The sequence below is a fragment of the Lipotes vexillifer genome, unplaced genomic scaffold, assembly GCF_000442215.2.
Source record: "Lipotes vexillifer unplaced genomic scaffold, Lipotes_vexillifer_v1.1 scaffold605, whole genome shotgun sequence".
NCBI classification, from domain to species: domain Eukaryota; kingdom Metazoa; phylum Chordata; class Mammalia; order Artiodactyla; family Lipotidae; genus Lipotes; species Lipotes vexillifer.
Genome location: NW_006774406.1, coordinates 1,115,240 through 1,142,167, shown reverse-complemented (window position 1 = coordinate 1,142,167; position 26,928 = coordinate 1,115,240). Strand labels below are relative to the sequence as shown.

The 26,928-nt window shown below is 42.7% G+C and overlaps 1 protein-coding gene across 4 annotated transcripts in view; it reads left to right on the top strand.

Annotated features, from left to right (window-relative positions):
• Positions 1 to 26,928, top strand: part of EPB41L3 (erythrocyte membrane protein band 4.1 like 3) — an 88,446-nt gene that overhangs the window by 862 nt on the left and 60,656 nt on the right. For all 4 annotated transcript variants that reach the window (XM_007449159.1, XM_007449158.1, XM_007449160.1 and 1 more), the window contains exon 2: positions 2,210 to 2,407. In XM_007449159.1, coding sequence (XP_007449221.1) covers positions 2,210 to 2,407 — 198 coding nt within the window. The remainder of the gene's footprint in view (positions 1 to 2,209; positions 2,408 to 26,928) is intronic.

Sequence of the window (26,928 nt, the reverse complement as noted above, 5' to 3'; positions counted from 1 at the left end):
AGTCCCTACACGTGGTTGACCTCTTACAGGTTGGAAGTATTTGTGTCAAGCCAGAAATTCTAGAAGATATTAAGAGACATGAAGGAAGTGGCATGTCTTTGGAAAACACAACACATTGGTATAGCCTTAAACTACTATGTGTTTACAGCCTGATTATTTTCTTTCTTTTCCCGTGGTATTTAAGTTCCGCTTTTAAATGGTATAAGGAGTAATGTTTATTTTCATGCTCTGTAAATAGATGCTTTGTCTGATCTCAGACATTTTGTGCAGGGAGCTGGGGGTTATTCTTCAACCTGTCAAGCAGAATCAAAGGAACAGGTCATCATGGGTTTCCTTTATCCTTTCTTTTTGTGGAGACGTGATGGTGGTAGTGTTTGGTTTGTTAATTTTCAGATCTTCAGAAATTTAAAGTTACTAGACTGGATTTTTCTCTCTTCTTTCCTCTTAACTCTGAAATGAAACGTGAAAGTGGGGGAAATTGGAGAGAAGGAAGAGTTTCCATACCCAGACACAGTTAGACATGTGTATTTAATAAATGGATTGACTTTCTGTAGTCAGACGTTTGAAACTAAAGAGGAGTGACTCGAAGCCACCGGAGGGGAAGGTGACTGGCGGCAGAGTCACGAGACTTTAGCCCTGCCTCCCCGCTGGTTATCTCAGTGGTGTCAGAACTCTTTCGAGTCCTCTGGACCTCAGCTTACTCATTTACAGAACGAAGAGATCAGAAAAGATAATTTTCTAAGATTCTTCCACTCTCAGATTCTCTGATTCACACCGGGTGCCCAGTTATGTTCGAGGTAGAATGAAGTGTGCTTTGGTATCTCGTGATGATAAAAGCGTGGGCTTTGGCTGGATCTGAATTCCAGTTGACTAGTTTGGTGACCTTGAGAAAGCTGCAACTCTCAATATGGTCTTACTCTCCAGCCCATGAACTTTAGCCACCAGGGTGGTGGTATATTCATGAGAGAGGAAATTTCGTGCTTATGTAAGGGGCCCAAACTGAGTTTCAAAACATATCTTCCTTTGGACTTTCAGAGTGTATTTGCAGACCATGGAAGCCGTGGTCTGGCCCTTGGGTTGAATGTGCGTTGATGGTCATTTAATACATAGAAAAAGGGCAGAAAGAGAGTTGTTGGAGAGGAGTGCACAGGGAGACTGCCAAGGGGACTGACTGAGGGGAGGACTTTATTGTTCATAGGATGTCCTCTGCAGTTCTGAGTCTAGCTGGGACTGGACTGTTGTGATCTGAAAGCAGATTAAAGCTTTTGGACAGATTTGATCTGTTCTTATACTAGCTCATTACAGTGAAGGGGGAAGCAGACTTAAGGGATTACTTTGTAGTGAATTTCAGTGCTGCTGGCTTCATTGAATTGAGTTAGAGCTAAATCAAATACTTTAACAGTTGTAAAATTACTGAGAAGATTAATACTTGAAGCTGTGTAGGCCTTACAATTTATAAGATACCTTGTATGTTTATGGGACAGTTATGGGTCATGGAATAAAGGAGGATCCAGTGAATGAAAGAAGCAGAATATATTAGGTTAAATCTTAGATGCTTTATTTGTTTTTAAAGCTTATATTACCCAGTGCCTTTTTTTTTTTTTTCCAATTGAAGTATAAATGCTGTGTTAGTTTCAGGTGTACAGCAAAGTGATTCACTTATACATGTATATACATATTCCTTTTACGATTCTTTTCCATTATAGGTTACTATAGATAATATAGTTCCCTGTGCTATACAGCAGGTCCTTGTTTATCTGTTTTATATATAGTAGTGTATATTCATTAATCCCAAATTCCTAATCTATCCTTCTACCACCCTTTCCCCTCCAGTAACCATAAGTCTTCTCACTATGTCTGTGAAAGCCGATGCCTTTTTAAAAAGTCAGGAGCCCATTTTTGTACCCTCCTTTGCTTAGTGGAATCTTGATGGCATTTGCTAAGAACTTAGCACTGCTAATGTAAATCCTTGAGTCAAACTGAAATAAGGCCCTATGGGTACATTTAGACTGCAGAAGTTACTTAAGTGTAACTGTTAGCATTATAAGTATTTGTATATGTATATCCATTCCTAATATCCTAATTCAGACATCCCTCATCCTTTAGGAAATAGGAAAGCCTGTTTCTAAAGTGTTCTGTTATTGCCTGAGCAATGCAATATTTATTTCCTGTCTTGCAATGAAAACTGTCCATTGTTTGTTCTTTGCAGGTCGCTGACAAGGACCAGGAGTTTGCCGCCGAACCTGCCAAACAGCCCGAATATCAGCAATTTGAAGACGATAAACTTTCTCAGAAATCATCTAGCAGCAAACTCTCTCGATCTCCATTAAAGATTGTCAAAAAGCCTAAAAGCATGCAGTGCAAAGTGATACTCCTGGATGGATCAGAATATACCTGCGATGTAGAGGTAAATGTATATTTTAAAACTTTTTTGTTCCAGATATTGAGAGCTGGGAAATATTGCTGTAAAGCATACAAGATGCCTCTTTGTTTTTTCCAGAACTCTGGAAAATTACTCAGACCCAGTTTCTAATCACAAAATTATTTCCGAAGTCTCTCACAGAGGATCAAATTACTGAAAATACTTATAAAGTCCCCAAAATGTTACAATCGAGAGAAAAATGTGGTCTTCTTTTAAAAAAAAAAAAAAGAAAGAAAGAAGAAATCTCTAATACTTTCCATGGTAGGAAAAACATTTTGGAGGCCTTAAAAATCAAGTGTTCTTTAATATCCTGACTATGAGCTAACATTGAAATGAATTTTACCTTTTCTGTTTGCGTAACTTACGGCCAAGTTGTTAATTGGTAGAAACTTGGAGATTTCTGTATACAGGAGTGGTAGGATGATTTGAACTGTGAATGTCCTTTTCTTGCTTGGAGAATGGGTAGTTTTTAAAATGCACGTGGCGGTCGGCGTTGCAGCTCGAGTGTAAAGGGGTGTGCTCCTCTGTGTTTTTTTGTAAAGAAAACAAAAATTCTTCTGAGAGAAGGGGCAGGTGAATGACTTTTGTCAGAGATGTTTGGCCAGACCAAGTTAACAAGTGAGAGCGACACAGGCTGTTGAGAGTGGCGGCAATGGATGGTTGTTGACACAACCACCATCACGGGGACACAGGCCGGGCGTGAACTCTGGCCGGAGAATCAGGCCTGCCCTGTCCACCACCTACCGCATCTTTTCCCCCGAGCTGGGAGGGAGCAGCTTGCTCTTTTTTCAAGTTGATTCCATTTCAGATTGAATATTTTCATTCAGAGAGCTACTCTCCTGCCTCCATCCCCTTGCCCTTGGTCCTACATGGGCATCGCACATCCCTCTGTGCCAGCCCTGCCCACCACATGCCTCCACTGGTCCCCTCTTCTGCCCAGGGTGCTGAGAATCTGCTGGCTCCGCAGCCAGCGTACATCTGTGTGTGGTCATGCATTTCCGTTTCTCTTTTCTCAAGACACAGCCAGCAGCAAGCCCACCTGATCCCCCATGGTCCACGTTCATTTGTCTCCTCTTTCTCTGCCTACAGCCCCTGTTTCATTCCTTATAGTTTGCATAATGCACTCATGCACCAGTGCTTTTCTTGGAACAGAAGATTCAAATCCATTTCATGTTGATAACGTCATTTAGGGTGGGGGTGGGTCATCAAATTATTACAGATTGCAGGGACGTAGAAAAAAAGTTTTAGATAAACTCTTAGATCAAAAGAGATTCAGTCTACCATATATTAATTTAGAGAATTTTTATTATCCTATAACCTGACAAATATTAGTGGGTTGCTACAGGGAATAAAATATATGTTCTCAGGTTTGCAATGCACAGGTCCATTTCTTGCATTTCGCTGGCTCTGATTTTGGCTAATTTCTTAGCCCAAGGTGTTCGATTATTGATTTAGATGTTTATTCTGGAAATGAGAAGATCCGATAATACACTTTTACCTGGGTTTTACTATGAAGCCTAAAGCACTTCTGTAACCTTTAGCGAGGTTGCATTTTTCCAGTGTGGATCTCCCTTCCGGAAAAATTCATCGAAGTCAAGAGGAGCTATTTTCCTTAACTTGGAGGCAAGTCTTTCTACCGATTGTGTTTATGGAATGGGATAAATAGGGTTCCCTGGCAGTCCTCCAGTCACGACTACCAGAGTTTTCTAAAGAACAGTCTAGAAGAAAGTTGGTAGTGTTTCCTGTAGGGAGAATAAATGCCTCAGGGCTGACCCCAGTGCACGTCACGCCGATCCTTTTGCTAAATTTATTTTATATCCCATGCTTCAGATTCATTCCAGCTAATCTGTGTTTTTCAGTACAGCATTTTTGGTTTGTAATTAACTCTGGGTACCATTCAGTGTTACTTTTAACGTCTCTGTGAAGATTGTGAGTGGCATGGCAATGTTGGTCAGCTATTTTCTTTTATAATAAGGTATTTTTATGAATTGGACAGATTCTTAAGAGTAACTTTTTTTCTGGGACACACAAATCCTTGTCAGCAGAATATTCTCAGTGTCACAGCAGAAGAAGGTGTGGCCGCTACTGACATCCTGACAGCCATGGAGAAGATGGAGAAACATGGAGATGCTAAAGTGAAATGGGTTTGTGTGTCACCTACTAGCTGGATAAGAAAAATGGGTCGTGAATCGGCGACGTGGTTCTCAAGGTGGTAATGAGATGCTAGTTGAAAAAGCAGATTCAAAATGCTGGACTTCCCTGGTGGCGCAGTGGTTAAGAATCCACCTGCCAATTCAGGGGACACGGGTTCAATCCCTGGGCCGGGAAGATACCACATGCCGTGGAGCAACTAAGCCCGTGCGCCACAACTGCTGAGCCTGTGCTCTAGAGCCCACGAGCCACAACTGTTGAGCCCGCGTGCCACAGCTGCTGAAGCCCGTGCGCCTAGGGCCCATGCTCCGCAACCAGAGAAGCCACTGCAATGAGAAGCCCGCACACCGCAACAAAGAGTAGCCCCCGCTCGCTGCAACTAGAGAAAACCCGCACACAGCAACGAAGACCCAACGCACCAAAAGAAACAAAACAAAACAAAAACAAAATGCCTCTGCTTTCAGATACAAACTGTGAAAAGTAAAGCTTTGCTGGCGAGGTACACGGGGTCTAGCAGGTAAACAGAGGTTGAAAAACATTGTCCTAGAGAAGGTGTCCTTCAGCCTTTACTCTCCTCAAAACCGAGTTGTTAACTGAATCTTGGGTGAAGGCACAACACACATGCAAAAACAGCTCGACAACTTTTTTAAGTGATAAGGGCTTTAGAAGTAAGGAACAGCCCATGTGTCAGAACCCAGGTTTCTTAAATGGATGGTGTGGACACTGAAGCAAAGTAGCAAGATAACATTTAGCAGGAGGGGAGGTAAAACTTCTCTCTGTTTTTAAAGATCAAGTGCAAAACAGAAATAGGTTTGGAGGAAGGGCCAGGCAGACTTAGTAACAGTTCGGGTGAAACTCATCTTTGGGTTTAAGGTGATTACAAACCCAGCAGGAACCAGCAGTGCAGTGTGGCTGTCAGGAATGTTCTGGAAATCACAGGCTGCTTCCAGGGAGTGTAGTGTCTAGTTTGTGGAAGGCAGTGAGTCGTCCCCGTTCCCCTGCTGGGAGGTCCCATTTGTGTAATTCACACGTGATACACATGCTCCAGAGCCACCAGACTGGGGTGTGATTTCAAGGAACTTCTTAAATCTTCTGAACCTCATTTTCCTCACCAGGAAAACAGGGGTGAAATAAGGCATTATTGAGAAGATTAAAGCAGGTAACTGATTTACAGTCTCTGGGATGTAGCAGATTCTTGGTAAATGGTACCAGTTTAACAACGATAATAGCAGTGAACTCCGACTTAAGCTTATTCAGCAGAGAATTACAGGATGGTGAGTAGTTTGAAACCTTCCCATGCGAAATGATTCGAGAAAGAATGTGTTGAAGATGGAAAAGAGGTTAGGAGGAGACAGGATAGCTACTTCCGGTTACTTGAAGGTTTGTCATTGAACGTCATAACATTTTTTAACGTATAGGAAGTAAATCTTAGGAAGAAGTTACAGGAAGTCAGATTTTAAATAAGCAGAAAAAGAATGTTTTAAAGTGGTCATTGTCAACCTCGTGATGATGTGTGCTCTGCTGTTGGGATTCCAGCAGAAAGCACAGGTGCATCTCTGGTAACCAGCAGCTCCTGGGTGTAATCTCAGACCCAGTGGCTTCTCATGCCCCTTCCTGCTCTAAGATCCCAGAGAGAAGAGGCACCAAGCTCTGAACGAAGAAGCAGGATGGCCTCCACGACCCCTGCCCCCAACACTTGCGGTTGTGAATTACGAACAGGATGCAGGAGACAATAACAGGCATAACGTTTGTTGCATTGAATAAGGCATCAAAAAAGGCATTTTATTTTAATGAACTCTCTATGCCTAGCTGTTATTCCCCTGTGGCTTATTTTATGCCTTCATTATAGTTCTCTTTTCTTTTGAAAGCACAAGGTAGCATTTCCCCTTGCCCAGCAGTGTTACAGCGGCGGAAAGCCAGGACCCTGAAAAGCAAGACACAAGAAGCAGTTGCTTTCTGAGAGCAGTGACTGAACACTGATTAAGTCTGCAATTCCTGCCCCCGGTGTTCTGATGGGAGGACCTTACCGATTGTCCTGGAGTTTTCGAATTTCTCTCTAGCAATAGGCTTAGATCATTGTGGCATTCAGTGTTTTTCCATTTGAGAGATGTTTTTCCTCAGTAATTTTTTTTCAAACTCTTAGTCTTGATTATCTAAAGTATAAAAAGATCTTACAGGACTTTCCTGGTGGCACAGTGGTTAAGAATCCGCCTGCCAGTGCAGGGGACACGGGTTCGAGACCTGGTCCAGGAAGATCCCACATGCCTTGGAGCAACTAAGCCCGTGCACCACAACTACTGAGCCTGCGCCCTAGATCCCGCGAGCCACAACTACTGAAGCCCGTGAACCTAGAGCCCATACTCGGCAACAAGAGAAGCCACCGCAATGAGAGAACCCCGCACACCACAACAAAGAGTAGCCCCTACTCGCCTCAACTTAGAGAAAGCCCGCGCACGGCAATGAAGACCCAACGCAGCCAAAAATAAATAAAATAAATTAGTTAATTAAAAAAAGAAAAAAGATCTTACTATGAGTAAAATATAAGAAAGGGTCTTAACAATAAATAATTTGATATACATGTTTGGGCAATGTTTGCAGCTACCGGATTGTCATATACGCCAGCGTAATTGCTAATACTGCTGTTCCCTTCTTGTCATTTTTACTGGCCCATTAGAAAATGCAGGCTACTTCCTATGGCCAGTTTGTCATCATCGTTTATTTCTTGAACATGAATTTTAAAAGAGAAAATAAAAGTACCCCCTTCACAGCAGCAGTGGAAGCAGTGCTTAACCATGTTTATTTCACGTTTATTTAAATCCCATTACTTCTGGGTTCCTGGACTCATTTGAGTCTGATTAGAGTATGATGAATTTCCTGATGACCATCCAGTTAGAAATGTTTCATTCCTATCTAGTCTGATACAGTTTTAGGAAAATAAGTCAGACAGGATTTGAAAGTCGAGTCCATATTTCCTAATATAGGTGTGCTGCTGCACATAGAAACATCTTAAGCCATTTTTGGGTGTAGTTTGGTTTGTTCTCCACCAGAAACCTAACCCGTGGAGGAGGCTTGAGCATAACTGCAAAAGAGACGGAAGGTGGACCAGGTGTTTCTCAAAAGGTTCCACCCTGTTTCTCTGTGTGCGGGGACCTGGGCTCTCTCTCCAGAGCCCCGCACGTTGCCGTTTTAGTAGTGAGCGAGACTCAGTGCTTCTGAGCCCCAGGTAACCCCACGTGGGCCTGGAACTCCAGGGGAAGTGCCAGTGACTCAGCCACGCTGGAGAGACCCTTGCATCCAGATTGGGAGCAAATCTAAAAGCTACTCAAGTGCAGCAGTAAAACCTTAAAAGCCTGTCCCACCCCCTCCCTCAGGTTTGGCTGTGTCCAGAGGCCTGCTGGTTGATGGGCTCCATGACTGAGTACCATTCAGATCCTGCCGGAATCGGAGAAATGGTGGCGTTCACTCCAAAAAGCACTTCTTGATACCACCTAGAGATGCTTCCAAGGGGCCAGAGAGGAGAAGGGAATTTATGGCACTCCGTCCCCTAAATGTGCTTTTGTCACCTTTTGACTGCTGGTCAGAGAGGGACTGTTTAAAAAAATCTCTAAATGCTCTGTCTTGCCTGTGATTCAATTAGCGTTTCAAGTCATACTTCTCTTTCATGTATTCCACTAACTGGGATTTGGTTGGAAAAACAAAATCAGTGTCTGAGTTTTCCAGCTTCTCTAGGTTACATGATTAAAATGCCTTACGATCCCTTTAGAAGGTCTTGACTAGACAGCAAATAGAATTGCCATAATCCAGAAAGCTGAATAGAGCACCTGTTGCCTTTCATGGATTATAAGAAATAGTAATTGTAAAAAATTAAAAATAAGAATTTTTATTGTTATTGCAAGTATTGTTCTTCCAACAGTACATAAGTCAGAGGTTTTGATTCTGTGTAATTGTATACATTACGATTTAACCTCTCATTGGGTCTGTGCTCAACTGTATGTCTTTACTACATCAGACCATCTGCCACGTGCTATAACCGAGTGGCCCAGTCCTGCAGCAGCAGCTTTCCTGCCTGAAGATCAGTGCCCCCGGGGGCTCCCGACCATGGCAGGGCTTTAATTAACTCGGTTCCCTTGTGTGATGACTCTTTGGTGCAACCATAGGAACAGTTACACGCAAGGACAGTTAACAGGCACCTGCTTATTTACCTGACATAGTCAATTTTCAGCCTTCCCAAGGTGTTAGGTATGACCTCGTGAAGGTTTGATTAAGAAAAACAAACCCTTCTACTAAAATTGTTAAAACTTTAAAACTTTTCTCCTGGTTTTCATTTTCAAAAAGTAACAGACTGATAATCCCTCATGAGTGCAGGCATGGTCTAGTAAACACCCTACATAGTACCAAAGTTAAAAACAAGTATAAGGGGCTTCCCTGGTGTTTCTTTTTTTCTGCAGAATGGTCCAGCACAAGCTGTTTAATGGTGCAGAAGAGTGGGAAAAAGTGAAGCTCTTATGTCACACTCTGGCTCTACCACTTACAAGCTGTTATTTTCTTCCCAAAAAAAAAAAAAAAAAAAAGTATATTTGTCGAGAAATAAAACTAGTAAAACCCTGAGGCATATCACCATACCGTGGGTTGTGTTTCGGAAGCTGAGTGAATTTGAACCTGAGTGCACACTGGGGTGATTGTTTATCAAAGGTAATAATCCCTGCAGGGTTCTTTTTGACTTCACTCTCAGTTGTCAAATGGAGTGAAGGCACAATGGGAGATTTGTTTTCCAGGTGTTAATATTTCTCACATGCAGTGCCGAAACGCCAGGTTTGCTTTTTTACTCCGCTGTTCCCTTAACTCCTGACTTTCTCGTATCTTTGCTGATTTGATGAAATGAACTTCCATGCTCTGCATTCAGGCAGAGGGGCTTCGTAAGCGAAATGTGCATGCGTAGTTTTACCTGTTCCAGTGTGCAGTGTCTTATTTATCTTTGTCCTTCGTATAACATGGTGGTTGACTTTCACATAGTAGGTATTCATTACCTATTTGGTGAAGAAAGCAATCTTCCAGGTTTAAGAATAATCCAAGTTTTCTAGTTCTCACCATCGTGTGATTAAACTTTGAGGTTTTACTTGATATTTTTATATCTAGTTGACTTGCTTAAAATTTGCCTCCTTCAGCATCTTCCCCCTCTGAGAGTTTTCACATGTGCTCTAGAAAGAAAATTTTTAACTTCCTTTACTCTGTTTGTGGCCTTAGGCGATGATGGATCAGCCACTGACACCTTCCCCTGGGCTCAGCGGAGGAGGGTCCTGCTCTCTCGTGGCTGCTTCTCCAGAAATATGTCCCCTTAGCACACCTGGGTTCAGGCTTAACTTGAGGTTTGGGGAAAGAGCATATAAAAGACAGAATTACCTGTTAGTGTGTGGAAATGTAACAGATTTCTGTATATTAGTTTTGTGTCCAGCAACTTAACCAAATTCACTGACAAGCTCTAGTAGTTTTCTGGTGGCGTCTTTAGGATTTTCTGTCTGTAGCATCATGTCATTTGCACTCAGTGACAGTTTTATTTCTTCTTTTCCAATTTGGATTCCTTTTATTTCTTTTCCTTCTCTCATTGCTGTGGCTAGGACTTCCAAAACTATGTTGAATAAACGTGGCAAGAGTAGGCATCCTTGTTTTGTTCCTGATCTTGGGGGGAAAAAAAAAGAATACATGTTACTCCAAGTGCTATTCTTAGGTGCGAAGGACCGAAACCCTGCTCCTGAGTTCCTAATCAGCGTCATCCTGCCTGGCACCATTCTGCTTCACATGCCAGGTGCCAGCTCGTGGCCACTCTAACTCAGCCATAGCCCCAGAAGCAAGGGAAGTTCTTCCCTGCTTTAGTCCAAGACATTTCTCATTCCCCAGCTTGTCGGACGGCAGCCGATCCCTCATATAGCGGCCACAGCCTCGCATTCACACAGGGCGAAGCCGGACAGGAGTCTCTGCCACCAGTGAGTTTCTTCAGCCTCCGTCCTAGAGCTGGACCTTTATTACAGCTTCCAGAAATCTCTTAAGGTGTTGTCTCCACCAGGCACCTCATTCAAATCTCTGTATTTTCTTGAGGACATTGATCAATTTGTACGTGGCAGGCACCGAAATAGTTTTTAACAAGGGAGCGCATCATTCAAGTTTTAATTACGATTTGCCTTAATGAACCTTCTTTTTTCTTGTTTACAGCAGTTCCAGTCCCTAGAACTAACATCACACAGTGTGCAAAAGATGCCAAGGAGTTTTACCAATTTTGCAGAGGCTTTGATATAAAGTATTTCTTGAGGGCCTGTTACGTTCCAGGCACTGAAAACCAAGAGAGACAAAGACTTCAAGCTTAGATAGGGCATTGTCTTCCTCATAGGGTCCACAGTCTTAGATCTGGAAGGGACATTGGAGATAACTTTGTCTCCTACCTCATTTCACTGAAGAAGAAATAGGCCCAGAGCAGTTCACGGTGTGCCAGAGGACACACAGCCCAGAAAGGGCCGAGAAGGGCTAGAACCCACATCTCCTACCCTCTGCTCAAGAACGCTCTTTACTGGGGGCATCAAAACATCCAAAGTCGGGCTTCCCTGGTGGTGCAGTGGTTGAGAGCCCGCCTGCCGATGCAGGGGACACGGGTTCGTGCCCCAGTCTGGGAAGATCCCACGCGCTGCGGAGCGGCTGGGCCCATGAGCCATGGCCGCTGAGCCTGCGCGTCCGGAGCCTGTGCTCCGTCCGCAATGGGAGAGGCCACAACAGTGAGAGGCCCGCGTACCGCAAAAACAAAACAAAACCAAAAAAACATCCAAAGTCTGTAGCAGCAGACAGAACAAACCGAAATACAGTATTTACTGCCAGCATGGACTTGTGAAATAGTAGGACACAAAGAGAAATAGAAGGAGAAAGATCTGCTTTTCAAATTATTTAATAATGTATTTAACTACCTAGTTATAATTCTGTAAGCATTTGACACCAAATGGACCGGTTTTTCTAAATTTTGTGATGAAGCTTTCAAGTTCTACTTTATGTTTTTATATTAGTTATGCATGTAGTTTGGGGGCAAGGAGAAGGAAGTGAGGCCACACTGGGCTTCCTCCTCTGTTCACTTTCTCATCTCCTTTCCTTCTTTCCCCCCTTCACCCTTACATCCTTCTCTCTCCTCCCCTCCCCTCTGCTGGCAGCCGGAAGCAGACACGCTAAAGGGGCTCTTCTGTTAATAAATGGGGCAACTTGACTCTGGCCTGAAGTGGTGTAGTTAGGCCTCCCCGCTGGAAACAAAAGGGCCCTGAGGTTATGGGCAGATCTTATCCAGGAGACAGATTGAGTCAGTGGAAAGGATGTTACCTTCTCAAGACTTCTTAAACCTAATTTCGCAAAAAGATTTCCAAGGCTTTGCTTCTGGCTGTACTGTCATGAAATAAGATACTCTGTGAGATACACGCACCCTTATGTTCATAGAAGTGCTGTTTACAACAGCCAAGACATGGAAACAACCTAAGTGTCCATTGACAGATGAACGGATAAAGAAGATGTGGTATTTATATACAAAGGAATACTTACTCAGCCATAAAAAAAAATGAAATGATGCCATTTGCAGCAACATGGATGGACCTAGAGATTATCATACTAAGTGACTTAAGTCAGACGAAGACAAATATCATATAATATCACTTATTTGTGGAATCTAAAAAAAAAATGATATAAATGAACATTTACAAAGCAGAGAGAGAATCACAGACATAGAAAACAAACTTACGGTTACCAAAGGGGAAAGGGGGGAGGGATAAATTAGGAGTTTGGTATTAAAATATACACACTGCTGTATATAAAATAGATAACCAACAAGGACCTACTGTTTAGCACGGTGAACTATATTCAGTATCTTGTAATAACCTATAACGGAAAAGAACGTGGAAAGAATATATATGTTTATGTGTGTGTGTGTGTGTGTATACACGTAACTGAATCACTTTGCTGTACGCCAGAAACTAACACAACACTGTAAATCAACTATGCTTCAATTAAAAAAAAAAAAGATAACTATGAAGAGTAGAAAAACAATAATATTTTGAGTAAGAAGGGGAAAACAGCTGGGGAGGTATCATGCAGAAGCTATTCAAAGTGGGGAAGGGAACAGAGCTCCAGGCTCGACTCCCCTCTCTGCCTTAACACAGGATGACTTGAAGCAAGTTGTACAGCTGTTACACCATCCTGCTCAAAGTGGAAAGGCAAGTCTGAACTGGGGCGATAGTCTCCATACCTTCTGGAGAGAAACACTTTGCAGCAGTGATTTTTTTTTTTCTGATTTTCCTGATCAATTGCCAGTTCATTTCATAATTACAGCATTTCCCCCGTGAAAGACAGGTTATAATTTTCAAAATAATAGCATCTCCCTTTAGTTAGCATTTAAATAGATGCCTTTCTTTTCACCGACTCGTCTTGGCTCTGCAGGAAGTTTAGGAGGAAGACCACTGGTATCGGCTACAAGATGAGAAAATCATTTCAAAGTTAGTTAATAACCTGAGAAGATCTCTACATGGTGGGTCATCTCTTGAATTTGATATTACCTTTTTTATTGTTGTTACCTTCAATTTCAGAGGCGGGTGTCTTTGACCTTGTCTCAAAATTCCGCCGCCTACGAACAGCACCCATGACCTCTTTGACTACAGAGCTGAAGTCTTGTAGAATCACAGGTTCTTAGGGTCGGAGGAGGGCGTGAACTCTAGTTCAGTCCTGCAAAATATGTACGTGGTGTGTGTGTACACACACATTCCAACAAAATACAGAGGTAGTTTCAGGAAGCCTGGAGGACAGTGTGATGTTGAAGGCCCTGTTATAGCGACACGGTGAAATAGTTACAGAGAACCAGCTTGCGCACACTTACTGGCATCCACGCACCAGCTGATCTGGTCTAAAAGGGAAGCGCACAGAGGCAGCAGTTAGTGTCAGGATTTAGCTGCCACCTACGCCTTATGGTCCAGCGTCTGATTGGCACAAGAAAGGTGGTGAATACGGACTTCTTAGTTTGAAAAATGTTGTAACTTAAAAGGAGATATTCAACTGCACTCATGAACACCTTTTGTGGTATTCCTGTGATCACGTTAATGTCTATAGCAAAGGAAGAAGGGAGAATCCATCCTCGTGATATTTCAGTCCAGTCTTCCTGCTGTTTGGATATGGCAAATAAATAATAGGAGATGGGGAAGTCAATGAGGAAATACAGAGAGGGAAAAGCTCTGCTAAAATGTTACCTAGTGAAACTGAAGAGCCTCCTTCCCTGCTTTTTTTGTTAGTAACACATATGCCATGCCTGACATTTACTGGCCATAAACTAATAAATTACCTTGGCCAGTCTGGGCACTTATTTCGAGGCTAATAGTGTATTAGCTTTCAACGCAAGCTGCCTTTGGGGCTATCGATACATGGAAAGGGTATTATTAATCATTCTTGCCAAGGTTTTATATTTTCCTTCTATTTACTGATTCTCTCAAGGTTTCTGTATCAGACAGACATGCTCAGAGCATCTCTAGTTGCTCCAGTAAACAGAGGGCCATTTAAAAATTCAAAGTTAATTTAAAATTGGATACAGCTGTGTCAAATTTTTAACTTTCTTAAATAGCTGGGGACTTCTGCTAAGACACTTGTTCCGTCAGTTTCTTGTAAAATTTTTATTGAAATATTGTTGCTTTAAAATGTGTTAGTTTCAGGCATACAACAAAGTGATTCACTTATACATATATTGATATATATGTATGTATATTCTTTTTTAGATTCTTTTCTATTATAGATTATTACAAGATATTGAATGTAGTTCGCTGTGCTATACACTAGGTCCTCGCCCTGTCAATTTTTATGCTGCACTGCTCGAAATATGCTGCACTGCTCGAAATATGCCCATGAAAGAAGAGTGGAAATGTTGAACTCTAATTTTAGTTTGAATCCCTTCATCCAGCAGTGGAACCGGCATGTAGTGTTTTAGTAAAAAGGATCACTCACACCCAGGCATTTACAAATGTGTTTATGAAGCTCATAATGTACAGGTGTCTTAATAATTGAATACATATCAAGGTATCACGAATCAAAGCAGCCCAGAGAGGAGTTGTACAATAGAATAATTTTTCTCAGTTGACTCTCTAAAAACCTGAATTTTTTTTTAAAGTTTTTATTTATTTATTTATTTTATTTATTTATTTTTGGCCGCGTTGGGTCTTCGTTGCCGCGCGCGGGCTCTCTCTAGTTGCAGCGAGCAGTGCCTACTCTTCATTGAGGTGCGCAGGCTTCTCACTGTGGTGGCTTCTCTTGTTGCGGAGCACGGGCTCTAGGCGCGCGGGCTTCAGTAGTTGTGGCACGTGGGCTCAGTAGTTGTGGCTCACGGGCTCTAGAGCACAGGCTCAGTAGTTGTGGTGCACAAGCTTAGCTGCTCTGCGGCATGTGGGATCCTCCCGGACCAGGGCTCGAACCTGTGTCTTCTGCATTGGCAGGCGGGTTCTTAACCACTGCGCCACCAGGGAAGCCCAAGAATTGAATTTTGAGCCTAAGAGTATTAAACTGGGGGAGGCGGTATGTGATAGTAGTGCCAGCCTGGGTGGCATCTTGGTTTGCTATTTGTTTGTAAGCTATTCGTCCTCTGAAGTGTTCTGTTTTCTCACCTGTAAACTAGAGTTCATTTGTTGTGAGTGGAAGAGAGAATGTCTACAGGTTCCAGGAACCCTGCTGGACCTACAGTGACTGGCTAATTTGAAAGGCTCGCTAACCTGATGGAACTTTCACGCTATAAAGCATAAGGCAGATCCTTCTGGGCCTTGTCTCTAAGAATATAAATATAAAAGACTCTGTATAGAGAGTGGTAGGTTTTTAACATAGAAGCAGAGTCATAGCTTCATACATTTTAGAGGTTTGCTTTTATCCTTCAATAGGTAAATGGATAAATAAACTGTGTTAGAACCCAGACAATGGAATAGTATTCGGCACTATAAAGAAATGAGCTATGAAGCCATGAAAAGATGTGGAGGAACCTTAAATGCATGTTGCTAAGTGAAAGAAGCCAATCTGAAAAAGGCTACATACTGTATGATGCCATCTACTCTGGGACATTCTGGAAAAGGCAAAACTATGGAGACAGTAAAAAGATGAGTGGTTGCCAGGGGTTGGGTCGGAGGAGGGAGGGATGGATTGGTTGAGCACAGAGGATGTTTCAGGCAGTGCAAATTCTCTGTAGGATACTGTCGATACAATGATGTTATTATACATTTGTCCATGCCTGTAGAATGTACAACACCAAGTGTGAACTGTACTGCAGACTAGGAGCTTAGGGTGTGTTATGTGTCAATGTGAGTTCATTAATGGTAATAAATGTACCTGGTGGGGGACGTTGATGATGGGGGAGGCTGGGCACAGGTATATATGTGAGCCGGGGGTATGTGGGAAATCGCTGTACCTTCCCCTCAATTTTGCTGCAAACCTAAAACTGCTCTAAAAATGTTAAGTCTTTTGAACAACAACAACCAAACCACAGGATCGTAGCCTCCACACTGTTTAGAGATTTCCTCTTATCACCTAATAGTATATTAGACACTGGAAAGTATTTCTTAAATGCAAGAAAGTGAATTTCATCTTGACTCTCCCTTTCTAGGGTTTTTTTCCCAACCTGGAAAGAATATTAGTGCTTCCATATCAGCTAATCATTCATCTGACAGTTCAGGAAATGCCGAATGATCGCATTAAATAGGAACAGGAGGTAACTGTGCTTGTGTTTAAGATTTAACACCCATTTACCTAGAAGCTTGTTAGGACTAAGACCCTGAGCTAGAAAACAGGAAATTTGCTTTTCTCACACTGTCTGGTTTACACCTGCTGAGATCAGACAGAAGATGCAGCTAAGGGTCTGTTGCTGTTGTGTCAGAATCAGTAGGTGTTTAACAAGCCTGAATATATACTGAAAATAATTATACACACCCCATTTCTTGCTTTCAGTGCTAGCTTCTTTTTCTGAGCGGACTCCCACTTCATGGTGAGTGAGGCAGTGGTCCTTGGCTTCGGTGATGAACTCCTCGAGGTGTGTAGGAAAGTATTAGAGAAGGGATCTGACGAGGTCACACTGCTTTTCCTCCACGCTCGTTCCCTTCAGAAGTCCCTTAATGGTCTTTCTAGTTCCACCTAGCCTTGATTCTTTGTATTTTCCGGTTTCTTTCATAGCAACTCTGAGTAGTGTATTCGAAGAGGCTTCTTTACTATTTGGTTTTAAGTGTCTTATAAAGTGCAGGTCATCCTATATGTGCCCTTGTGTAGCAAGTAGAGAATAGGGGAGTCTTTGACTTTTACCCTATTAGGAGTTTTTTGATGTGCTGGGTTTTAATAAAATAACTAGGGACACAATAGGAGCCACTCAGAAAAAGGAAAGAGTTGGAAATCTACTCAACTCACTTCCATTTCACGCTGGGACGGATCCTCTGCTACTGTGGAGAGCTTTCTTGCCTGAAGAAATTGGGAGTGGCTGTTTGAGGCACGTTTCTTGGATTCTTCTTTCTTTTTTAGGATCTCGGTTTTGAAATAGGGCTGATGTATAAAAAGCATGACTCCAGAGCTTTAGCTGTCTGTAAATACTTCCTTACAAGCAAAGATTCCTCAACAGTGGTTCATGCTGTTAAAAATGGTGAGCACGTGTCCAATCACTTTTTGGCAGATAGATATTTATTATTAGAATGTGTTGGCTGACTTTCCCTGCAGTGATATTTTAAGTCAAGCGGCATTCCCTTATTTACTTATTTTTATATTTCCAGAATAATTCTAATTACACTCAGGATATTTACATAATTCTCTTTAGAATTTGGGCAGATAAGGAGATGTGAAAAGCACACAGGGAGAATTTGAAATGTCAGGAGCAGCTGAGGCTGGAAAGGAAGACCAAGGGCCCATGAGGGAGGATGGGCTTGACTTGCTAACAAGGTTGGGTATTGTTTGTATGTGTTGGTTTTCTACTGCTGTGTAACAAATTACCATAAACTTAGAGACGTAAAACAACACGTATTTATCATCTCACATTTTTTGGCTAGTCCTCTGCCCAGGGTCTTACAGAGCAGAAGTCATGTTGTGCATACATCTTCGGTTTTGAAATAGGGCTGATGTATAAAAAGCATGACTCCAGAGCTTTAGCTGTCTGTAAATACTTCCTTACAAGCAAAGATTCCTCAACAGTGGTTCATGCTGTTAAAAATGGTGAGCACGTGTCCAATCACTTTTTGGCAGATAGATATTTATTATTAGAATGTGTTGGCTGACTTTCCCTGCAGTGATATTTTAAGTCAAGCGGCATTCCCTTATTTACTTATTTTTATATTTCCAGAATAATTCTAATTACACTCAGGATATTTACATAATTCTCTTTAGAATTTGGGCAGATAAGGAGATGTGAAAAGCACACAGGGAGAATTTGAAATGTCAGGAGCAGCTGAGGCTGGAAAGGAAGACCAAGGGCCCATGAGGGAGGATGGGCTTGACTTGCTAACAAGGTTGGGTATTGTTTGTATGTGTTGGTTTTCTACTGCTGTGTAACAAATTACCATAAACTTAGAGACGTAAAACAACACGTATTTATCATCTCACATTTTTTGGCTAGTCCTCTGCCCAGGGTCTTACAGAGCAGAAGTCATGTTGTGCACTGGTTACATCTTCGTCTGGAGGCTGGTCTAGGGAAAGATGCATCTTCATGCTTTTTGATGCTGTTGGTAGAATGTATTTCCTCCTGGTTGTAGGACTGAGGTCCCCACTGTCTTGGTGGCTGTCAGCTGGGGACCACTTGGAGCTCCTGAGTTGGCTCTCCGGTCTGTGAGTCTCCCTCCATCTTGGCAACAGAGAAACTCACTCACCTTAAAGCCCTCTACGTCAGATCTCTCTGCCAACCCCACTTCTGCTCTGAGCTGGAGAAAACTCTCCGCTTTTAAGGGCTCAGGCCTGATTAGGTCAGGACTGCCTGGATAATGTCCCTATCATAAGGTCAGCTGTGCCACCTAATGTAACCTAATCATTAGATTAAAGTAAGATCCACTCTATCCGCAGTCCCAGGGATCATGTGGGGCGTGTACACCAGAGAGAGGAGAAATCACAATAGGTGATGGGGTGCTTCTGAGGGGAGATATTTGGCCATTTGTGTTTTGAAAATGTACTTCTTCTAAAGTGGGACAGAGGGAAGAGAATGGATTTTAAAGAACTGTCCTGAAAATGAGCAAACTTGATTAATTGGATGGGTGAGCAGGGATGCCGGTAGTGGAAGAGACAGTAACTGATAATGGCGTCCACATTTATAGAATACAGTATAAGAAGAAAAGTTGGTGGGGGAAGATAGTGAGTGTAATTTAAACCTATCGAACTTAGGGTGCTTGGAATATGAAAGTAGCAATCTGCTGTTGCAATTGGATACATTGTTTGGCCTTTGGAAGAGAAGTCAGGCTGGTAGGCTCTGTGGGAGCCAGTATCTCTCACACTAATTCACATGAACGAGTGAATGAGATTGTGCAGACGGCCAGTGGCTGAGTGCGAAGAGCATTAACAGCAGAGCTCTGGGCAACACTGATGCTTAGAGTTGGGGTGGGGAGTGTACCCCAGCTTAGGAACCGGGCGTGCCTGACCCCATGGGGACATTACAGCAGTGACTATGGTCGAGTGGGTCTCCTTCAGACAGATCCAGGAGAGAATCTACATAGGCCAGCGTTCCCAGTATCACTTTCTAACTGCCATCAAGGCGTGGCACTATTGAACGTAGAAAACAGGAGGCCAGGGATTGCCGCAGGTGCTGTCCACCGAGAAATAATTTAGTGTCGTTCATTGTGATGGATTCTTGTGCCACCCTTTTATTTCTTTAGTTGGGCTTTTTGCTGTCGTTTGTACATGAGAATTTCAGTTATACAAAGTGTTAAGAACTGTAACATTAATATTTCCTGTAAGGAACGACTGATCCCTGTTTCTTGGAACAATGTAAGAAGATTGTTAGGACTAATTTTACATTAGCGTGCTGTGTCATCGTGATCTTTAAGTAACTGTGAAGGGGTGGCGTATTCAGAGAGTTCTCTTGAACGTTTTAATCTCAAATTAGAAAAAAATACGCGCCCCCCACCCCCATACGTAGCCGCCCGCAGTTTTCCAGGTCGGGGGCTGTGGTCACGCCCTGCTGTTCATTCAGGAAATACCACCCCCTTCCCCATCCTCCGCCTCCTTCGGGTCCGGGGCTGAGGGGCATCTATTTAGTGCTGAGCCCCGGGTTCCCTCTCTCGATGGCCGAAAAGCCAAGGACTCTTTTTCTCTTCAATTTTGTGGGTTGTATTGACCAGCCAGAACACTTTCAAGTTTTTATTTGTTTCTTCTAGAAGAGGTCACAGATTCTAAGTTATGGGATCTTTTTGTTGGAACACATCACACTTCCATCAAGAACATTAGCTTCCTATAACCTGGTGCGATTTCCCTTGTCAGATGACTATTGTGGATATTTTATTTCTAGATAAATGGAATTTGGGTCTTCCTTTTGTTTCTCCTGCCAAGACCAGTCTATTTTGTTGGTGTTGCCTAGTGACTGTTTCCTGCAGTTCGGGTCCAGGATGTCTCTACAAATGGCAATTTTAAATGGCCGGGTTAGGTATTAATTCATGAAAGGCTTTGATCAGTGGGGGTTTCTTCTCATTGACAAACAAGACATCTTGGCTGTGTCAGACATGTGACAGACAGCTGTGTTTAGCTGGTATGCACATTTGGGGTCATTTTCTAATACGGGTGAAAGAAATTCTGATCTCGAAGTCATATTTACACTTCGAAATGCACCTCATTCGCCCCGCGGCTGCGTGTAGGCATGAGCGATGGTATGCGGACGTACAGCCAGCACAAGAATTGGTTCTTAGGATGGTGTTTGGGAAACCGGAAGGAATAAAGAGACCTGTTATTTCTCATGGAATGCCATGGTGACGGCAAATAAAGTCACTGAAAGAGCCACCACGTTCTTTAGGGAAATGCCCCTATACTGAACTTGTAAAGCACACGGGATGGTTTTCAAGGATTACCCCAAGCAAAATGCTTCAGTTCATATCTCCAGTTATTCCTTTTAAAAAAAAAGGTACCGCCGGGAATATCAGGTCTTGCTGAGCTTCAGTACTCGGTCAAGAAGTCGTCGTCATAGGGAAAAGAAACCCATCCAAATTGTAAAGGTACTTTGTTTCAAAAATAACATTTTATTTTAACTTGGGGCTTCTACGATGTATACCCAGCCATGTTCTCACGAGGATTTAAGGTGTTTTACAGAAATACACATAATATAATGAGAAGAAAATAAATAAGCAGAAAGCAGGACCAAGAGAAAATGAGAGGAAGACGCCAGAAAGAGATGAACCCATAGAACGTGTGTTCGGAGCCCTCACCTCACAGCGTCCACACAGTAAAAACACCCCACTTGCTGGCTAGAATTTTCATTCCGGGTCCCGTCGTTTGAGAGAAGCTCTCTGTCAGCTTCTTCTGGGAGATTATGAATAGCCCTCAGGAAAGTCTCAGTGGTGGTTGGTTCTCTCAGTCAAACCTTTAAGAAGCGCTAAGTAACGATTTGCCGGTTTGAGATGATGCTTCTCTTTAAGTATCCGAGATGTGCAGCTTTCTAAGTTGCCAGCTCAGTGGAGAACTATATTTTTTAACAGCAGAGCTAGGGATGCTACTGACCTCTCAGAAGAGGTGAGGGCTTGACGAGCGTGTTCGCAGAAAGACCGTCACCCACCTTCTCCAAGGACGTGGCCACAAAAATGCCTGAGGGTGAGGTTAAGACACACCTCAAACATTGGGATCTAGGCCAGTGTGGAGACAAAGGATGCCCAGGACCCTGACACTGTGGACAGAGCAGGACTTCAATGATTTCAGCTCAGAAAAACTTTAAAGCTTGAGCAGTATAAGTTCCTCTGTACTCTTCAAGGTAACCTCACAGGAAAATCTGTGCCTAGGTGTGTGAATGAGTCCATTCCTTTTATAGGATTATTAACTGTAAGCCCATTAAATATTGTGACTCCTACAAAAATATTGACTTCAGTTTTAGAAAAGTTTTTAGGTGGCGGGACCAATTGCACGCTTAGTAGTTAACTCTCCAATCTGCTACTTAACCAGGCATTTTAAATAGAATTTTTAAAGGAGAATCCAGGACGCATCCCTGCCCTATGCGTGGAACTGCTCTCCACGTTCATCAGACAGACTTCCTGAGCAGGTGCAGGACTCCTGATACCTGGGAGTTCAGGCTGATCTCATGCAGTTTAGTCATGGAAGGTCCTTAGAAACCATAACCCACCTTGGGTTTTTCTGTTTCAGCGTGAGGGGTAGAGCGTGTATCAAATGAAAGTAATAGAGTGAAGCCCCAGCTCAAGACCATTCGCCCTTCGGGAGAAATTGAGAAATTTATCAGCAAGTTAACCTGCAACATTTGAGGTGGAATTTTAAAAGCTAATAGGTCTTAAATGTAAGGCCAGACACTATAAAACTCTTAGAGGAAAACATAGGCTGAACACTCTACGACATAAATCAAGACATAAAGCAAGATCCTTTTTGACCCACCTCCTAGAGAAATGGAAATTAAACCAAAAATAAACAAATGGGACCTAATGAAGCTTAAAAGCTTTTGCACAGCAAAGGAAACCGTAAACAAGAGGAAAAGACAACCCTCAGAATGGGAGAAAATATTTGCAAATGAAGCAACTGGCAAAGGATTAATCTCCAAAATATACAAGCAGCTCATGCAGCTCAATATCAAAAAAACAAACAACCCAATCCAAAAATGGGCAGTAGACCTAAATAGACATTTCTCCAAAGAAGATATACAGATTGCCAACAAACACATGAAAGGATGCTCAGCATCACTAATCATTAGAGAAATGCAAATCAAAACCACAATGAGGTATCATCTCACACCAGTCAGAATGGCCATCATCAAAAAATCTAGAAACAATAAATGCTGGAGAGGGTGTGGAGAAAAGGGAACCCTCTTGCACTGTTGGTGGGAATGTAAATTGATACAGCCACTGTGGAGAACAGTATGGCGGTCCCTTAAAAAAATAGAAAGAGAACTACCGTATGACCCAGCAATCCTGCTGCTGGGCATATACCCTGAGAAAACCATAATTCAAAAAGAGTCATGTACCACAATATTCATTGCAGCAGTATTTACAATAGCCAGGACATGGAAGCAACCTAAGTGTCCATCATCGGATGAATGGATAAAGAAGATGTGGCACATATATGCAATGGAATATTACTCAGACATAAAAAGAAACGAAATTGGTTATTTGTAGTGAGGTGGATGGACCTAGAGTCTGTCATACAGAGTGAAGTAAGTCAGAAAGAGAAAAATACCGTATGCTAACATATACATATGGAATCTAAAAAAAAAAAAATGGTTCTGATGAACCTAGGGGCAGGACAGGAATAAAGACACAGATGTAGAGAATGGACTTGAGGACACGGGGAGGGGGAAGGGCAAGCTGGGACGAAGTGAGAGAGTAACATTGACATATATACACTACCAAATGAAAAATAGCTAGCTAGTGGGAAACAGCTGCATAGCACAGGAAGATCAGCTCGATGCTTTGCGACCACCTAGAGGGGTGGGATAAGGAGGGTGGGAGGGAGATGCAAGAGGGCGGGGATATACGTATGCATATAGCTGATTCACTTTGTTATACAGCAGAAACTAACACAACATTGTAAAGCAATTATACTCCAATAAAGATGTTTAAAAAAAGAAAGCTAATAGGTCTACCACCTGCGGGGATGAAATATTGTCTTCTTGCAGAAATTAGGAAAAAAATCCAACACTCTAGATCTGGCCAGAGCAGATTATACCCACGTGGTAGAAAAATATAAATAAACTGATCCTGAATAAATTTCAAAGAACAGAGCAGTTTTTTGAAGAGCTTTGAAACAGGAAATAAACCCCAGATGCACTTATTTCGCTTGATTTTCTTTCCTGTTTTCAAAAAATATTAATTTTGCTCTCTGTCAGGCACAGGGGTACGTGTTGGGAATCCATTTGTGGGTAAAAACTGCTTACCTGAGAGGCTGGCATTACCATTACTCAAATTACAACACAAAGCAGCGTGAAATTGTCACCCTGACAGGTGCAATGCAGAAGATATAAAAACGCGTTCTCTGAGACCTGGTCCTGGAGGCCAGGGGGTGGAGTCCTGAGGAAGGGGTGCTTGAGGAGAGATCTGAAGGCTGGGCACGTGGAAGGGTCCAGGGTGTGAAGGTGGCTTGTGCAGACTTTGGCAGGAGGAAGCCTAGGGAGAGGGGCTGGAGGAAGGTTGTGTGATGGAGTAGGGGGTCGGGGCAGGCCAGAGGGCACCGCGGGGGGAGCCAAAGAGGCAGGTGGGACCTCCCCCACCATGATGATGGGGTCTGACCGCATCCTCATTCTGGCCGTCTGGGCTCTCACTGCTGAGTCTGATAGCCAACTTCTGGTCTTCCCACATGGGTATATTCTCACAAAGAGTTTTTGAATGTAAAGACAGAAGTGAAAATACATTTGATAAAATCTCGGGGTCATCTTTGAATCTCACTTGACATCCTCCTGAGCCCTCGAGATCGCAGGCATCTTGCTGCCCTCAGTCCTTGTTAAGCCAGGAGGGAGCTGGCAGGATTGGCTTAGAGGCTCAGCCTTCAGAGAAGGGGGAGCATCACTCAGGTCCCAAAGAACTTCCCTAAGTCCCTCAGCCCCGAACCTCCCAGTTCAACTCTGAACACCGATAAGGTCCGGGAAAGACAGTGGCATTCTTGTGAGCCCAAGAAAAATCAGAATAATCTGAGTGTGTAGTACTTTACTTTTTGCTTGAACAGAATGGTTTTAAGTTTTCCTGTCAGTGAAAGAACGTTACAGCTGTTTGTTAGGGCAAAAGGCTGTACCCACTTTAAAAGCCATTTGTCTTCTGGATTCAGTTTGCCTAACCATTTCAGTTTTTCTGTGATTGTTTTTTACTGCCATTTGCTAATGCAGTTCATGCTTTAAAAATAAATAACCACAAAACTCAAAGAAATCACCATCTGAGATTCAGGAGTCAGCAGAGACTAACATTCTCTCGTGGTTAAATGAGCCCTTGGGACGGCTGCAGTGAGGGGACCTCGTGCTGACCCGAGGGGACGAGTCTGCTCTGGTTCTAGAATGAGGCCTGGGCCTCCCTTCTTTACAGGGCTGAGCAGGCTTCTCCCACCCGCCACTCCCAGGTGTGGGAACTGCTGGGCCGATAGGATTAATGCTGGCTTTTCAGGATTGCGAGCTCAGGAGCATTAAACCAGGATGCTCCCGATAGAGACAGCAAGGTCCAAAAGCAATCCCAACCTTGGACGTGTAGACCTGCTGGTACCCCAGGTGGTCCACACGGGCTATTGCACGTGTCTGACAAAGCTGGAGAACATGTAAGTAGAATCAGAAAGTTAGATGATTACAAAGGCTTTTTCCCCCCAGCTACTGGATTTTAAATACTAATCCAAAAATATGATATCCTTTCAATGAAGGCCAGACTGACCCTAAGTATCATTGGAAGTGTCATCACCTGTCCTATTTTTTGTTATTTATGTTTTCATTATAGGTCTTTCATAGGTTTTACAATTATTTAAATTTAAAACCTCTATTTTAACTAGCAAAATGATATAATTACATTTTTAAATTATGTGAGTAGTTTACATAATAACCCTGAAATCCTTCCTCTGTGTGCTTTTACTCACAGCCTTGTCCTGTTAATAAGGGGAAACAGTTGATGGACACTGGTTCACTTAAGACTTATTTGTTTAAAGCACTGACTGTTATTATATGGTTTTGATCGTCAGTGCCTTATAGGACCGAAAAGTGGCCGTTCTACAAATTCATACTCGTTAAATGTATATTATTAAAAGTTGTGTTTTCACTGTCAACATTTGCATTGCCTACAGCGCTTTATTTGACCAAATGAGTTATAAGTCACAATTTGGGTTTTGTTTGATTTTTCTTTTTTTTTTTTTTGAGAATTGTCTTGGAAAGGAGAAATAAATACTTCCTCTCCCAGGAAGAATTTCACAAAGTCCCGCATCATTCTGAATTAGGCCCCGTGGTTCTTTTACAAGGTTCAGGTTTAAGTCTGTCTCTTTCAAACATCCGTCTCCCCGAGGGCTTCCTTTTCTGCATTCGTTTGGCACACATTGGCTTAGTGACCTGAATCCTTAGCAGATTAACAGCAGGAAATGTTGTCTGACCGCTCGCTGCCAACATCTCATATATGTGATGTGAAACTCTTTGTGAAAAAGCGAGCCCAATGTTTTTGCCAGGAAGAAGCATGCTTCACTGAAAAGCTATCATCTACCACGGTACATGGCTCTGAGCACAGAAGTCTGATTTCAGACAGAGGCTGAAATGGCGACAACAGGTGAAGACAGAAACAGATTGTGGCTGAAAGAAAAAGGCATCTTTCTAAAAAAGGTGGAGGGGCTTCACGTGCACAAATGGACTCTTGCCGTGTATGTGCTAAAAGTATTTTTTCAGAGAATCTCTTGTCAAGCCTAGGTCGACTCTACTGCATTTGAACTCTACCTTCTTGTTTTGGTTGTGCTGCACACCATGTCTATGATAATATGTAACTATCGTGTTTTGGCCTAGGATGTACTAAAATGTGCCAGTATACCCAGTGCCTGTTGAAAACCATTTTGTATGTGTTTGCAAAGGATAATTGAATGTACCCTTGGTTTACTGATAATAATACTGTTTTCAACCGTTTCTCCCTTTTCCCTGTACAGTGAGATTTATTTTTCACAAGAGACATGGGATGATTTCACTGCAGATGAAATAGGCATCAGTGGTATGTCAATCTCTATACCAAATTTCAGCATTAGAAAACCTAAATTCATTGGGCTTCTTATGAAAAGGGCTTACTAATAATCACCAGCATTTATTGGTTATCGTTTCCCATGGGCTAGGCACTACGTATGCTTTCCTGTGTTTTATTTAATGCAACAATCCTATGAGTAAGGACCAATATTATTTCCATTTTTTTAATGAAGGCAGTGAAGTTCAGAAAGGTTCAGTGACCGTCTCACCTCACAGCCAGCTAGTTGTAGAGCCAGGTGCAGCATTGGGGCTGTCTGATGTGCCTCACTTAGAATAGAATGGTGGGAAAACCGACTTGAACTGGATAGGAATAATATCTTAAAAATTACATGATGAAGATATTTAAATAATGCTAGATGAATTCTAAGTTTCTAGACAGTTGAGACATGGAAATAAATCACTGTTGTGGGGCTTCCCTGGTGGCGCAGTGGTTGAGAGTCCGCCTGCCGATGCAGGGGACACGGGTTCGTGCCCCGGTCCGGGAAGATCCCAC